The sequence below is a fragment of the Scyliorhinus canicula genome, chromosome 15 (assembly GCF_902713615.1).
Source record: "Scyliorhinus canicula chromosome 15, sScyCan1.1, whole genome shotgun sequence".
Lineage (NCBI taxonomy): Eukaryota > Metazoa > Chordata > Chondrichthyes > Carcharhiniformes > Scyliorhinidae > Scyliorhinus > Scyliorhinus canicula.
The window spans coordinates 51,899,238-51,911,740 of NC_052160.1; the positions used below are offsets into that span (position 1 = coordinate 51,899,238).

The 12,503-nt window shown below is 45.7% G+C and overlaps 1 protein-coding gene across 4 annotated transcripts in view; it reads right to left on the minus strand.

Annotated features, from left to right (window-relative positions):
* Positions 1-12,503, minus strand: part of lmf1 (lipase maturation factor 1) — a 945,108-nt gene that overhangs the window by 309,250 nt on the left and 623,355 nt on the right. For all 4 annotated transcript variants that reach the window (XM_038821131.1, XM_038821133.1, XM_038821130.1 and 1 more), the window contains one exon: positions 5,207-5,390. In XM_038821131.1, coding sequence (XP_038677059.1) covers positions 5,207-5,390 — 184 coding nt within the window. The remainder of the gene's footprint in view (positions 1-5,206; positions 5,391-12,503) is intronic.

Below are 12,503 nucleotides of genomic sequence, written 5' to 3' on the forward strand. Positions count from 1 at the left end.
TTTCTTTATCTAACCCCATCAACATATCCTTCTATTCTTCTCTCCCACATGCTTGTCTGAGGCAACATGCTCCACTGTGGCAGTGAGTTTCACATTATAATCAATCTCTGGATAAAAAGGCTTTTCCTGAATTCCCTATTGGATTTATTAGTGACCGCCTTATATTAATAACCACTGGTTCTGGTCTCACGCATAATATTCAGACTTATCCTCTGCTTCTCCACCCTGCTGTAACTAAGGCAGGAAATGTAATGATTCATTACGGGCGCGCTTTGTGCAACAATGCTGCCTTAAGATCAGCTGCCATGGGTTTTATACAATAATCATTGTACAGCATTGAAAAGACTGCACATTTCCACAGATCACTCTGGCCGCATTGGCATCCACATTTGTATATGACAAAAGGTAGCAAAAAGGATGCTGCCACTCTTCGGGAGTGGGGAGAAACCAAAAACGAGATCAGTGCTCCAGCTTCTTGCCTTTCTCAAGACTCTGACTATCAAATCAGAACTGCATTCTTTACAAATTGGAATTTTAGTAACTATAAAATTCAACAGTAATCACTCACTGTAACCTGAAGCAAATCTGGCTTTCATTTTATTTCAATTCAAAGACATTAACATTTGCGGTCTGGTAAATTAACTTTTCCCAAAGCACAACCGCCATAAATGAATATTTATTAAATGCACGTTCTTGATATATTGGTCATTACAGCAAAATAATGAGCCTCAGTGACAGCACGGAGCCAAGTGTTTAGTTGCTGGACTTGAGTACTCACTGACGAACAGCACACATTTAAAATGTACTGCTTAATGACACAGGTGTTAATGCAATGTTTTAATTGCACATACCGTGACACACCACGTGAGCAATTACAACTTTGAAAACAATCATGCAATGATATGAAAGAAAGTGTGGTGACAATATAATGTGGTTGTTACTCCTTAATGTGCAACAGGTTTATTTCAAAAAATGGAAATCAAACTGGAAGACGATTTAGTGAACTATTAGAGGAAAGTTTAAATTTTACAGTGCAGCGCTTCTGATCTCAATTGGGTGACAGCAGGAACTCCGCATTTTTGATTCCGTGGTGCTGAGCTAGAAAGTGGAAAACTGGAAGGTTCACTATCCTGTAAAATCCAAGTGAATGTGAGAGAGGGCAGAGAAAGGCCATGCAGAAGTCTGTGTGTGTGCATAACCAGCAACCTGCTACCTCCCCTCTGACATGACGAATGGTTGAGCTACTGTAATATACTTCATGCCCATGGTAACTATATCTCAGAAAGGGGGGTCGGTTAACTCAGTTGGCTGGATGGCTGGTTCATGATGCAGAGCGAGGCTAACAGCGCCGGTTCAATTCCCGTACCGGCTGAGGTTATTCACGAAGGTCCGGCCTTCTCAACCTTGCTCCTCGCCCGAGGTGTGTTGGCCCTCACATTAAATCACCACCAGTCAGCTCTCCCCCTCAAAGGGGAAAGCAGCCTGTGGTCTTTGGGGACTATGTAACTTTCACTTTTATCTCAGAAGGGCTGAACACTTTCAGAGGGGCGAGGAGAAAGGTCATAATTTAGAGTTACATATCCAAACGCTATTAATGTCTCAATCATTCCTTGTTTCTGCGTTCTATACATCAAGTAGGTAAAGGGTAATAATAATCTTTTATTGTCACAAGTAGGCTAACTGCAGTGAAGTTAATGTGAAAAGCCCCTAGTCGCCACATCATAGCGCCAGAGTCCCAGGTTCGATTCCCGGTTTGGGTCACTGTCTGTGCGGAGTCTGCACATTCTCGCAGGGGTTGCATGGGTTTCCTCCGGTGCTCCGGTTTCCTCCCACAAGTCCCAAAAGACATGTTGTTAGGTAAATTGGACATTCTGAATTGTCCGTCAGTGTACCCAAACAGGCGCCGGAGTGGGACGCTTCGGGGATTTTCACAGTAACTTCATTGCAGTGTTAATGTAAGCCTACTGTGAAAATATTAAAGATTATTATTAGATTATAAAATGATAGCATTTGAGAATAATTGACATGATATGACGGCAAAATGAATGCAATTGAGTGCAGTTGATGTCAATGAAAGCTGTTGAAAGCAAATAATATGAAACATTTCAGGTAGGGGATGCTTCAAATGACCCTTCTCCTACTTCAACTAACTCTATCAGTATAATCTTATAATCCTTTCTGTCTTGCCTTTTGACCCCCAGGTTTGGACTCCCTTACATTCTCTATGTCTACCCTATCAAACTCATTCCGAGTTTCAAATACACGGTTTTAGGTCTTACTTCAGCTTTCGCTTTCTTGAGAAAAGAGGTCTCTAACTGATCAGTCTTTCCCACGTGTTCTCACAAGCAATTATCTGGCTAGCGTTCTATTTTATTATCTTTCAGAAATAACCAGTTAGCCATCATTTTCACACAGAACCACACTTGTGATGTCAAATGATAGTTATCAACTGACATCATTCTCATCAATTTCCGCCCTGCAGGTAACACAACAAAATGTGATCATATATATATATATACAGTCAAAATGTTCCTAGGTCCCAGCTGATTATGTATGCAGTGGGTAGGGTCACATTGCTCACCCCACTCCCCCATTCCCCACCCACCGTTTCTCTCTCCCTCCTCTCTCTTACTTGCCTCTCACCACACCCCTTATTCCCCTCCAACAACCCCTCTTAATACCCTCTCCAAACCTCTCTATTGTCATCCTTTCTCCCCATCCTGAATATTTCCTTTGCTTTCCCCTTTTCTTTCAACCTACGTCTCCTCCCCTTCTTTTTCCCTACTTCAACTGCTCACCTCTTCTTTCCCTCTTCATCCTCCTCGTGTCTCTCTCCCCCCCCCCCCCCCCCCCCTCTCTCTCTCTCTCTCTCTCTCTCTCTCTCTCTCTCACTAGCTGGTGATCGTTGTTACACACCAGGCTGGAAACCGGAAATGGCATTTCCTGCAGTGGCCCTGTGGAGATTTAAAATGGGTTTGGGAGTAGCATGGACTGTGGAGGCAGGAAAGATGCGAAGCCAGGGTCAGACTGGTGCGAGACTGGGGTCAGACTGGAGCGAAGACAGGGTCGGACCACAGCGATGACGGGGTTGAGCCAGAACGAGGCAGGGGTCGGACCAGAACGAGGCTGGGGTCGGTCCAGAGCGAGGCCGGGGTCAGACCGGGGTGAGGCTGGTTTCGGGCTGGAGCGAGGCTGGGGTCGGGCCGGAGCGAGGCTGGGGTCGGGCCGGAGCGAGGCCGGGGTCAGGGTCAGACCTGAGCGAGGCCGAGGTCAGAACTGGGTGAGGCTGAGGCCGGGACCAGGGTCGGACCTGAGCGAGGCCGGAGTTGGACCGGAGCGAGGCTGGAGTTGGACCGGAGCGAGCCCGGGGTCAGAGCAGAGCGAGGCCAGAGTCAGACCGGAGCGAGGCCAGAGTTGGACCGGAGCGAGGCCGGGGTCGGAGCAGAGCGGGGTCGGAGCAGAGCGAGGCCGGAGTCAGACTGGAGCGAGGCCAGAGTCGGACCGGAGCGAGGCCAGAGTCGGACCGAGCGAGGCCAGAGTCGGACCGAGCGAGGCCGGAGTCGGAGTGAAGCGAGGCCGGAGTCAGACCGGAGCGAGGCCGGGGTCGGAGCAGAGCGAGGCCGGAGTCAGACAGGAGAGAGGCCAGAGTCGGACCGAGCGAGGCCAGAGTCGGAGCGAAGCGAGGCCGGAGTCGGAGCGAAGCGAGGCCGGAGTCAGACCGGAGCGAGGCCGGGGTCGGAGCAGAGCGAGGCCGGAGTCAGACAGGAGCGAGGCCAGAGTTGGACCGGAGCGAGGCCAGAGTCGGAGCGAAGCGAGGCCGGAGTCGGAGCGAAGCGAGGCCGGAGTCAGACCGGAGCGAGGCCAGAGTCGGACCGGAGCGAGGCCAGAGTCGGAGCGAAGCGAGGCCGGAGCGAAGCGAGGCCGGAGTCAGACCGGAGCGAGGCCAGAGTCGGACCGGAGCGAGGCCGGTGTCGGAGCAGAGCGAGGCCGGAGTCAGACAGGAGCGAGGCCAGAGTTGGACCGGAGCGAGGCCGGAGTTGGAGCGAAGCGAGGCCGGAGTCAGACCGGAGCGAGGCCAGAGTCGGACCGGAGCGAGGCCGGGGTCGGAGCAGAGCGAGGCCGGAGTCAGACAGGAGCGAGGCCAGAGTTGGACCGGAGCGAGGCCGGAGTTGGAGCGAAGCGAGGCCGGAGTCGGAGCAGAGCGAGGCTGAGGTTGGAGCGTAATGAGGCTGGAGTCAGACAGGAGCGAGGCCGGAGTCAGACAGGAGCGAGGCCAGAGTTGGACCGGAGCGAGGCCAGAGTCGGAGCGAAGCGAGGCCGGAGTCGGAGCGAAGCGAGGCCGGAGTCAGACCGGAGCGAGGCCAGAGTCGGACCGGAGCGAGGCCGGGGTCGGAGCAGAGCGAGGCTGGAGTCAGACAGGAGCGAGGCCAGAGTTGGACCGGAGCGAGGCCAGAGTCGGACCGAGCGAGGCCGGAGTCGGAGCGAAGCGAGGCCGGAGTCAGACCGGAGCGAGGCCAGATTTGGACCGGAGCGAGGCCGGGGTCGGAACAGAGCGAGGCCGGAGTCAGACAGGAGCGAGGCCAGAGTTGGACCTGAGCGAGGCCGGAGTTGGAGCGAAGCGAGGCCGGAGTCGGAGCAGAGTGAGGCTGGGGTTGGAGCGGAATGAGGCCAAGTTGGGAGCGAGGTGGGATATGTTTGAGTGCACCGGGATAGCTTTGAACATAGTGGGATAGTTTTAAGAGGAGGACCAAATTTGATATAAAATCCATTGTAAATTAGAACTATTGATGTCAAATTGTAATTGAGAACATCGAATGCACATGAAAGCAAAAATGATATCAAAAGATTCAGGTCGGGAAACTCTGGTATAGACCATTTGGGCTGAATGCTCTCTTTCTGTGTTTAAACTTTAGGTAAAAGTGATTCATCAGGAAAGAGATCCAAACTAGTCAATCCAATTCACATTTGATTTAGAATTCAGATTCAATCTCCTCTTTAAATTGTTCTTTAATTGATTTACTAAGCACTATTGACTGAAGTCTATTCACATGTTCTACCTAATGGAAGGGATGCCAGCATCAGTTGACATTTTGATCTCAAGACTGACTCAAAACTTTGTCGTGAATGAGTTAAGGAATAAAAGTAAAGTTCATGGAAAAGGCATTTGTCAAAAAAAGTGGATAGGCCGTTAATCAAGATCACATACCATAACGAGTAGGTGGTTTCTGACCCAGTGCCTCCTTAGCCTGAATCTTGGATACTTGATCTTTGGCCCCCCCTTGTCGTGAGCCAAAGAGAAAGGCCAGATTGGAGTCGTCAAAGCAGGCAATATTTGGAACAATAGTCAACCAGTTCAAGAAGCTGAGATTCCCACTTATGATGAGTAGGACCTGTAGAGAATGGAGGAAAATCAGATTTACAGCTGCAATATACCAAGAAAGTGACACTATGAAGATCTTGTACACATTATGCCGTTTATTTTGTTGATATAGTGTTCAATTATTATCAAGTCACTTGATGGCATTGCCCATTTTTTATCACATTATGTCAAAACACCAAACCATTCTCTATTTCTTTCTATATACTATATGTCAGCGTGTTTTATAACATAACAGAACACAATTCCTGTTTTTTCTTTCTTATATTGTAACATTTCAACAAATCCAATGTTAAAAGTAAACAGTTTTCTTGGCTTGCCTTGTTAGGAATTTCTATCCTCAGAAGCAATTTCTGATAAACTACATATTCACACATTCATAAAACCTTTATTTTCCTATTGTTCACTGTCTTGCTAATGTAAATACCATGCCGTCTCTCCAAATTAGACTTCATTATAATAGTTCCATAATTATCTAATTCATACAGCTTTTGCTTACATCATTGCTCCATAATTTCATTCTGAATTATGACAAAAACATAGAATCCATAAAATACCTACAGTACATAAGGAAGCCATTCGGCCCACCAACACTCTGAAAGAGCACCCGACCTAGGCCTACTCCACCGCCCCAACGCCACAACCCCACCTAACCTGCACATCTCTGGACTGTGGGAGGAAACTGGAGTACGCGGAGGAAACCCATGCATACACAGGGAGAACGTGCAAACTCCAAACAGATGGTTGTCCAAGGCCGAAATTTAACCTGGGTCCCTGGTGCTGTGAGGCAACAGTGCTAACCACTGTGCCACCATGCATTAACATTGCATGAACACACTTTACTGAGAGGGGTGGAAGTAATAGATAAAAGGGGAAATAACTGAGTCAGGGGAAAGAGATGTGGAGTGGTGACTGAAAATGGTCAAAGCAATGATGAGCCTCATTAGGCTGGATACTTTCACTGAGACATCACTACATTCTCCCCATGTTTGCTTGGGTTTCGCCTCCACAACCCAAAGATCTGTAGGTGGATTGGCCACACTAAATTGCCCCTTAATTGGAAAAAAGGAATTGGGTACTCTAAATTTATTTTAAAAAAGAGACTGAAAAACATGTGGTAGGAATTTAACAACATATAGCATTGCACCTGGACTTGAAACCCGAGGCCAGGCCAAAGTTAGGTTTGATCAACATTTTAATACATGAGCCTTTAACAGGCAGCTCGGGTATTTGAATGTCGAGGACATTGTGCTGCTGGCAGGCAAGTATTGAGAGGAAGGATGCAGCATGTAGTTGGAGGTGGTCACTGTGGAGCTCGTGGGTGTAGAGTAAAGGGTTAACATCAGAAGCATACATGATGCTAATTTATAATGATGTCAGATCACAAGGCTGAGAAATAAGAGTAACCTTGAAAAGAGTGGAAGCTCTTAACTTGTGTGGAGGTCCAAATGTGTAAATAGTTGCTGTAAACAAATAATTCTGGTTAAAAAGACTATGAACTCGAACAGCATACTTAGGGAGACTAGGCAACCCCCAAACCCCATCTGAACCTATACCACAAAATAGAGATGTGGGGTTGGGCAAACCTATTTTCGAAGAAGCTTGTTGGAACCAGCTTTAACAAAAAAACAGCTTTTGTTTGGTGGTTGTGGTGGGCATTGAATAAAACTAAAGTTGTTGCTGTTCAGTTCCACAGAGACGATTTTAAACAAGCATCAAATCACTCATTTTATTTACAAGGGACTTGTTGAATCTTTTATGGGCAGCACGGTAGCACAAGTGGACTGCACTGTGGCTTCACAGCGCCAGGATCCCAGGTTCGATTCCCTGCTGGGTCACTGTGCGAAGTCTGCACGCTCTCGTCGTGTCTGTGTGGGTTTCCTCCGGGTGCTCCGGTTTCCTCCCACAGTCCAAAGACGTGCAGGTTAGGTGAATTTGCCATGCTAAATTGCCCTTAGTGTCCAGGAAGGTTAGATGTTACTGGGTTATGGGGATAGGGTGGAGGTGAGGGTTTAAATGGGTCGGTACAGACTCGATGGGCCGAATGGCCTCCTTCTGCACTGTATGTTCTATGGTCATCACGGGTGGCTGTAAAAAGAGCTGACCCAATTCTACGTTGGATGTTTTTCAGGCAGTCTTGGAATGCAGGACATTTGTCCCCAACTTTGTTGTCTCAGCATTTATGCGCCTCTTAGGCAGGCACAATTTGGTCCAATTTCTACACCATGAAACATTAAATAAATTAACAAGGTAAATCCTGATTAAACCCTGATCAAAGTAAACCAGGGAAGTAGGAGCAGATGACAGAATTCAAAATTTATTAAAAATTTATTTAAACCAAATAGCAGGCAGAGCTTCAGAGAAAGGGACTGGAGCTACTGGGTAGATCATACAGTGACACAGTTCAGCAACTAAAGATAAGTGCACTGATGAAAGCATGCCATTTTTCATTGCTCGCTTCATAGTAAGCTCTTATCGTTGACAAAACCTCTTTATTTTGCTATGAGGTAATGTTTAAACAAAAGAAAAATACGAAAAGGGACCATTAAATTCGAGAAATAAAGTCAGAAGTAATCAAACAAAACAAACTCTCAAAAGGCATTTGGAAAGTCTGTGGTGTCACGTATTGGTTCTCGAAGGTCGTCTCGTGAAAACTAAAACTGTAATTCTAAGCAAGAAGTTGTGGGGGACACGGATTGGTGATATATACATCCTGGACTGTTTGCTTTATTTGGATGGCAATCTGGGTGGGCTGACTCCCCCTGGAATTTACAGAGGCCATCCCATTTCAACTTAGCGGAAATCGAAGTAGAGAATCTTGGTTTGTCTTATCGCCACCTTCCTTGGGAAAGGAGGTACTTGACAATGTGATTTCACAGGATAACATTTTGCTAAATCTTTTTTAAAAATAAATTTAGAGTACCCAATTATTTTGTTTCCAATTAAGGGTCTATTTAGCATGATCATTCCACCTACCATGCACATCTTTGGGTTGTGGGGGTGAAAACCACGCAGACACAGGAAGAATGTGCAAACTCCACATCGACAGTGAACCAGGGATGGGATTCGAACCTGGGTCCTCAGCGCCTTAGGCAGCAGTGCTAACCACTGTGCCGTGTGCCGCCCGAACATTTTGCTAAATCAATGTCATGGTAACTATGGTAACTTGACCGTAAAAAGGTCCTCGAAGCACATTGTTAATGAATAAAGTTATCCTTCATTAATATATAAAAATAACAACAAAGTTTAAAACAGTGTTCTTCAAAGTCGGGATGCGACCCGCGGCTGGGTCGCGTGCGGGGGTCGGGAGGATCGCGGAGCCGTTGTCCATGGCGCCCCTCGATCGCGCAAATCCCCGCGCAGCAGCCAGCTTTTCGTAACGCCGGCTGTAAGCCGCCGCGAACATGTAAAAAAATTCGGCCGCATTGCGCATGAGCGCACGATGATCGGCACGCATACGCATTCCGCGAACATGCAAAAAAACATTCGGCCGCATTGCGCATGCAGGTCGATAATTGCGCATGCAGGTCGATAATCGGGCACGCATGCGCAGTGCGGCCGCTATTTTTTAAACGGTTGCAGCTTTTTGTTTCACAAGTACTGTAGTGGTTTTTATTCATTTATTTTATTCATTTGATTTCATTTTTTTTCATTTATTTTATTCACTTTATTTGTTTTACAAGTTCGGGGGGGTTTTATTCATTTTTTTCATTGATTTTAGGCATTTCATTTTTTTTTACAAGTTCGGGGCAGGGGTTTATTTGATAAAACTTTACAGGAACAAAATTCAGAACTTTGGACAGATGAAGACTCTATACTTCCGACACAGGAAGGCTTCACCTTCATCCAACAGGTTCCATTGGAGGAGCGGGTACGAGGGCCAAAGGGACCCAAAACCATTTCCTCAATTTCTGGCAGCAGCAAACAAGGTAAGAGAAAATGGTGGGTCGCGCAGGTTGGCCGGCGTGGGTCGCGAAGGTCGGCCGGCGTGGGTTGCGAAGGTCAGCTGGGTTGGATCCCGAAGATTGGCTGGTTGGTAAAAATGGGTCCCCGGGAAAAAAGTTTGAAGAACACTGGTTTAAAATACAGTATGGACTCAAAAGCAGGAGCAGCTAGCTAAAAATAAAAAATAACAATGACAGAATAGAATTAGAACCAACAGCTGTTAGATATGAATAACCTCAGGTAACAACAATTAATGACGCCACAGCACTTACTGATGGCATCAGCAATGGATTTAAATCAGAAGATGCATAATAATAACACTCCATAACAGTTACCGAAGAAGCAATCATGGAAACACAGCCTGTCCAACTGTGAATCACCTTGAGGATTCTTCCACCACATCGCACCATTTTCCAGGGGAAGACACATAACTGAATGCATGAAGCTTTAAAGAAATTCCGGAATGAATTTAACTTTAATTTGCTATGTTTGTCCAATGTACAGTGACCAAATGAAATATGGGCAAGTGTGCAAATCAGGGAGGGTGGGAGTTTTCCTTCAGATTCGACCCAAGCATTTTAGAAGCCGAAAAATGTAATAAATCATCTTCACAGAGTACGTCATTCTCAAAAGAAAAGGCTCAGTATCTGCCGAGCATAGGTTTCCACTGTACTTGTGTAGGAGAGTTAACAGGAGGCAGTATCCAGCTTGTGAAAGATAATGCAATAGCCTGGGAAGATAGCAACAATTTACAGATGCCAGTGGGAGTGGACTGAGGGAAAGCATAGAAAGCTGCACACACTGGCGTTATCAACCAGTTTTAGACTTTTTTTTTTGGATATGCAACCTGCTGCTGCAGGTCATTCTGCTTGAATAACCTTATCTCACTATGTTTCCCTCCATTGTTTAGACTGATCACTGTAACTGAAGAAGCTGCTGAAGATGGTAGCTGAAGTATCCCTTTACTTTATTGAACTTGAGGACAGGAGTTTATGGCAAATGCAAAGATTGTGTTGGACCCATCTTAACAGCCAGTTTGTAGTGATCTTAACACAAGTGATGTCAAACATCCAGTGGTCAATTGTTCTATTCAACTAAGGGCTTTGATTGAGCTTGTCATCATAACAAATATTCTATCAAAGGATTCCAAATAATGTCAATAATCTCTTGGGCAAACAGAATGCAGAAGGTTTCTTCACCTCCAACCGGACAATTTTGGAGGCATGATATTATGAAGATTGGGTCATGGCTTTACCATTTTACTAGGACACAATGCCTGGCAACTTCAAATACAATGATTCATTAGCTTAATACGCAATGTACCCACAGAAAGAAGTGTTTTTTAAAACCAACTCAGAGTATTGGATTGTGTACATTGGTAATGCATCAACCTTTTATTGGAACCTAATTATAACTAGTGACCAAACGTTGCCGATGTTTGTAAAGTCTCATAATGCGCAATAAAACTCCTCTCAGCCTCCAGGTGTGCCAGCACAGGGGCCGATATAACGATGTGGGCAATTTAGCCAATTAACATGATATTTACTTTGCAAAGTGCTTTATTCTAAGTTACAGAATAGTCAATTAATTGGCCAGGATCTGGACAACCTTCCAGTCTCTGTCACCCCAAAATTTCCCATCGTGTTACTTTCCAAGATGTTAGTTTTAATGTAATTGAATAAGATGTGATTTAGAAACATAGAAAACAGGAGCAGGAGGAGGCCATTCTGCCCTTCGAACCTGCTCCACCACTCACAATGATCATGGCTGATCATCCAACTCAACAGCCTAAGTCCGCTTTCCCCCCATATCCTTTGATCCCCTTTGTCCTAAGTGCTATATCTAACTGCTTCTTGAAAACATGCAATGTTTTGGCCTCAACTATTTCCTCTGGTAATGAATTCCACAGACCGACCACTCTCTGGGTGAAGAAATTTCTCCTCATCTCTGTCCAAAATGGTCTCCCCCGTATCTTCAGACTGTGACCCCTGCTTCTGAAGACACCCACCATCAGGGACATCCTTCCTGCCTCTACCCTGTCTAATCCTGTTAGAATTTTGTAGGTTTCTATGAGGTTCCCCCTCATTCTTTTGATCTCCAGTGAATACAATCCCAACCGATTCAATTTCTTCTCTCCCGCCATCCCATGAATAAGTTTGCGAATTCTTCATTGCACTCCCTCAAGATGAAGAACATCTTTCCTCAGATAAGGAGACTAAAACTGCCCACAATATTCCAGATGTGGCCTCTCTTTGAATAAAAAGACAAGCACAGCACTAACTTGCGCTCCCAAATTGCTTTTTGACTGTGCAGTTTTAACGGTGGAACTACACTATGGAAAAGTATTCTGAAACGGATTTTGTCAGAAGAGTCTGCACAGATATAAATTCCACATGACTTTACTGCAGGGAAAAATAAAAGCACAGACATTTTAAGAAAGGCTTTCTGATGAAAATTCCTCGTCAGGATGGAACATTCACTGTTGCTTTGACCACAGCGCCGATTCCAGGATCAAGGAGCATTTATACATAGCACCAAAATAACTTGCCTATGTATTTATCGAGAATTTCACAAGTCAAGGAAGACCCAAAGTACCTAACAGCCACTGAAGTAATTCTGAAGTGCAGTCACTGTTGTAATGTAGGAAAACACAGCAGCTAATTTGCACACAGCAATGACATGATATTGACCAGATAATCTGTTCTGGTTACATTGGTTGAAGACTAAATATTGATCCAGGGTACCAAGAAAGCTCGGCCCATTTTCCAGTAGTGCCACTGGCTCTCCAACTGGGCACTTGGGGCCTCAGGTGAATGTCTCATCCAAAAGATGGTAGAAATGTGCAGCACACCTACAGTACTGCACTAATGTGTCAGCCTAGATTGTGTGCTCAATATTTTGGAGTGAGACTTGAAATCACAACTTCTTGGTTGTGATCACACAAATTGTTGGTCTGAGGAATCGGATGATCTCCTACGTGACTGCTTAGAGTCAGTGGACTGGTCAGTATTTTAAAAATCTGCCACCAGTCTGAACGAGTACGCCACTACAGTCACTGATTCATTAGTAAGTGTGTAGAAGACTATGTGCCATAGAAGCAAATCCGCGAGTTTCCCAACTGGAAATCCTGGATAAACAGGGATATCTACTGCTTGCTGAAGTCTAGGTCTAAGGCGTTCAA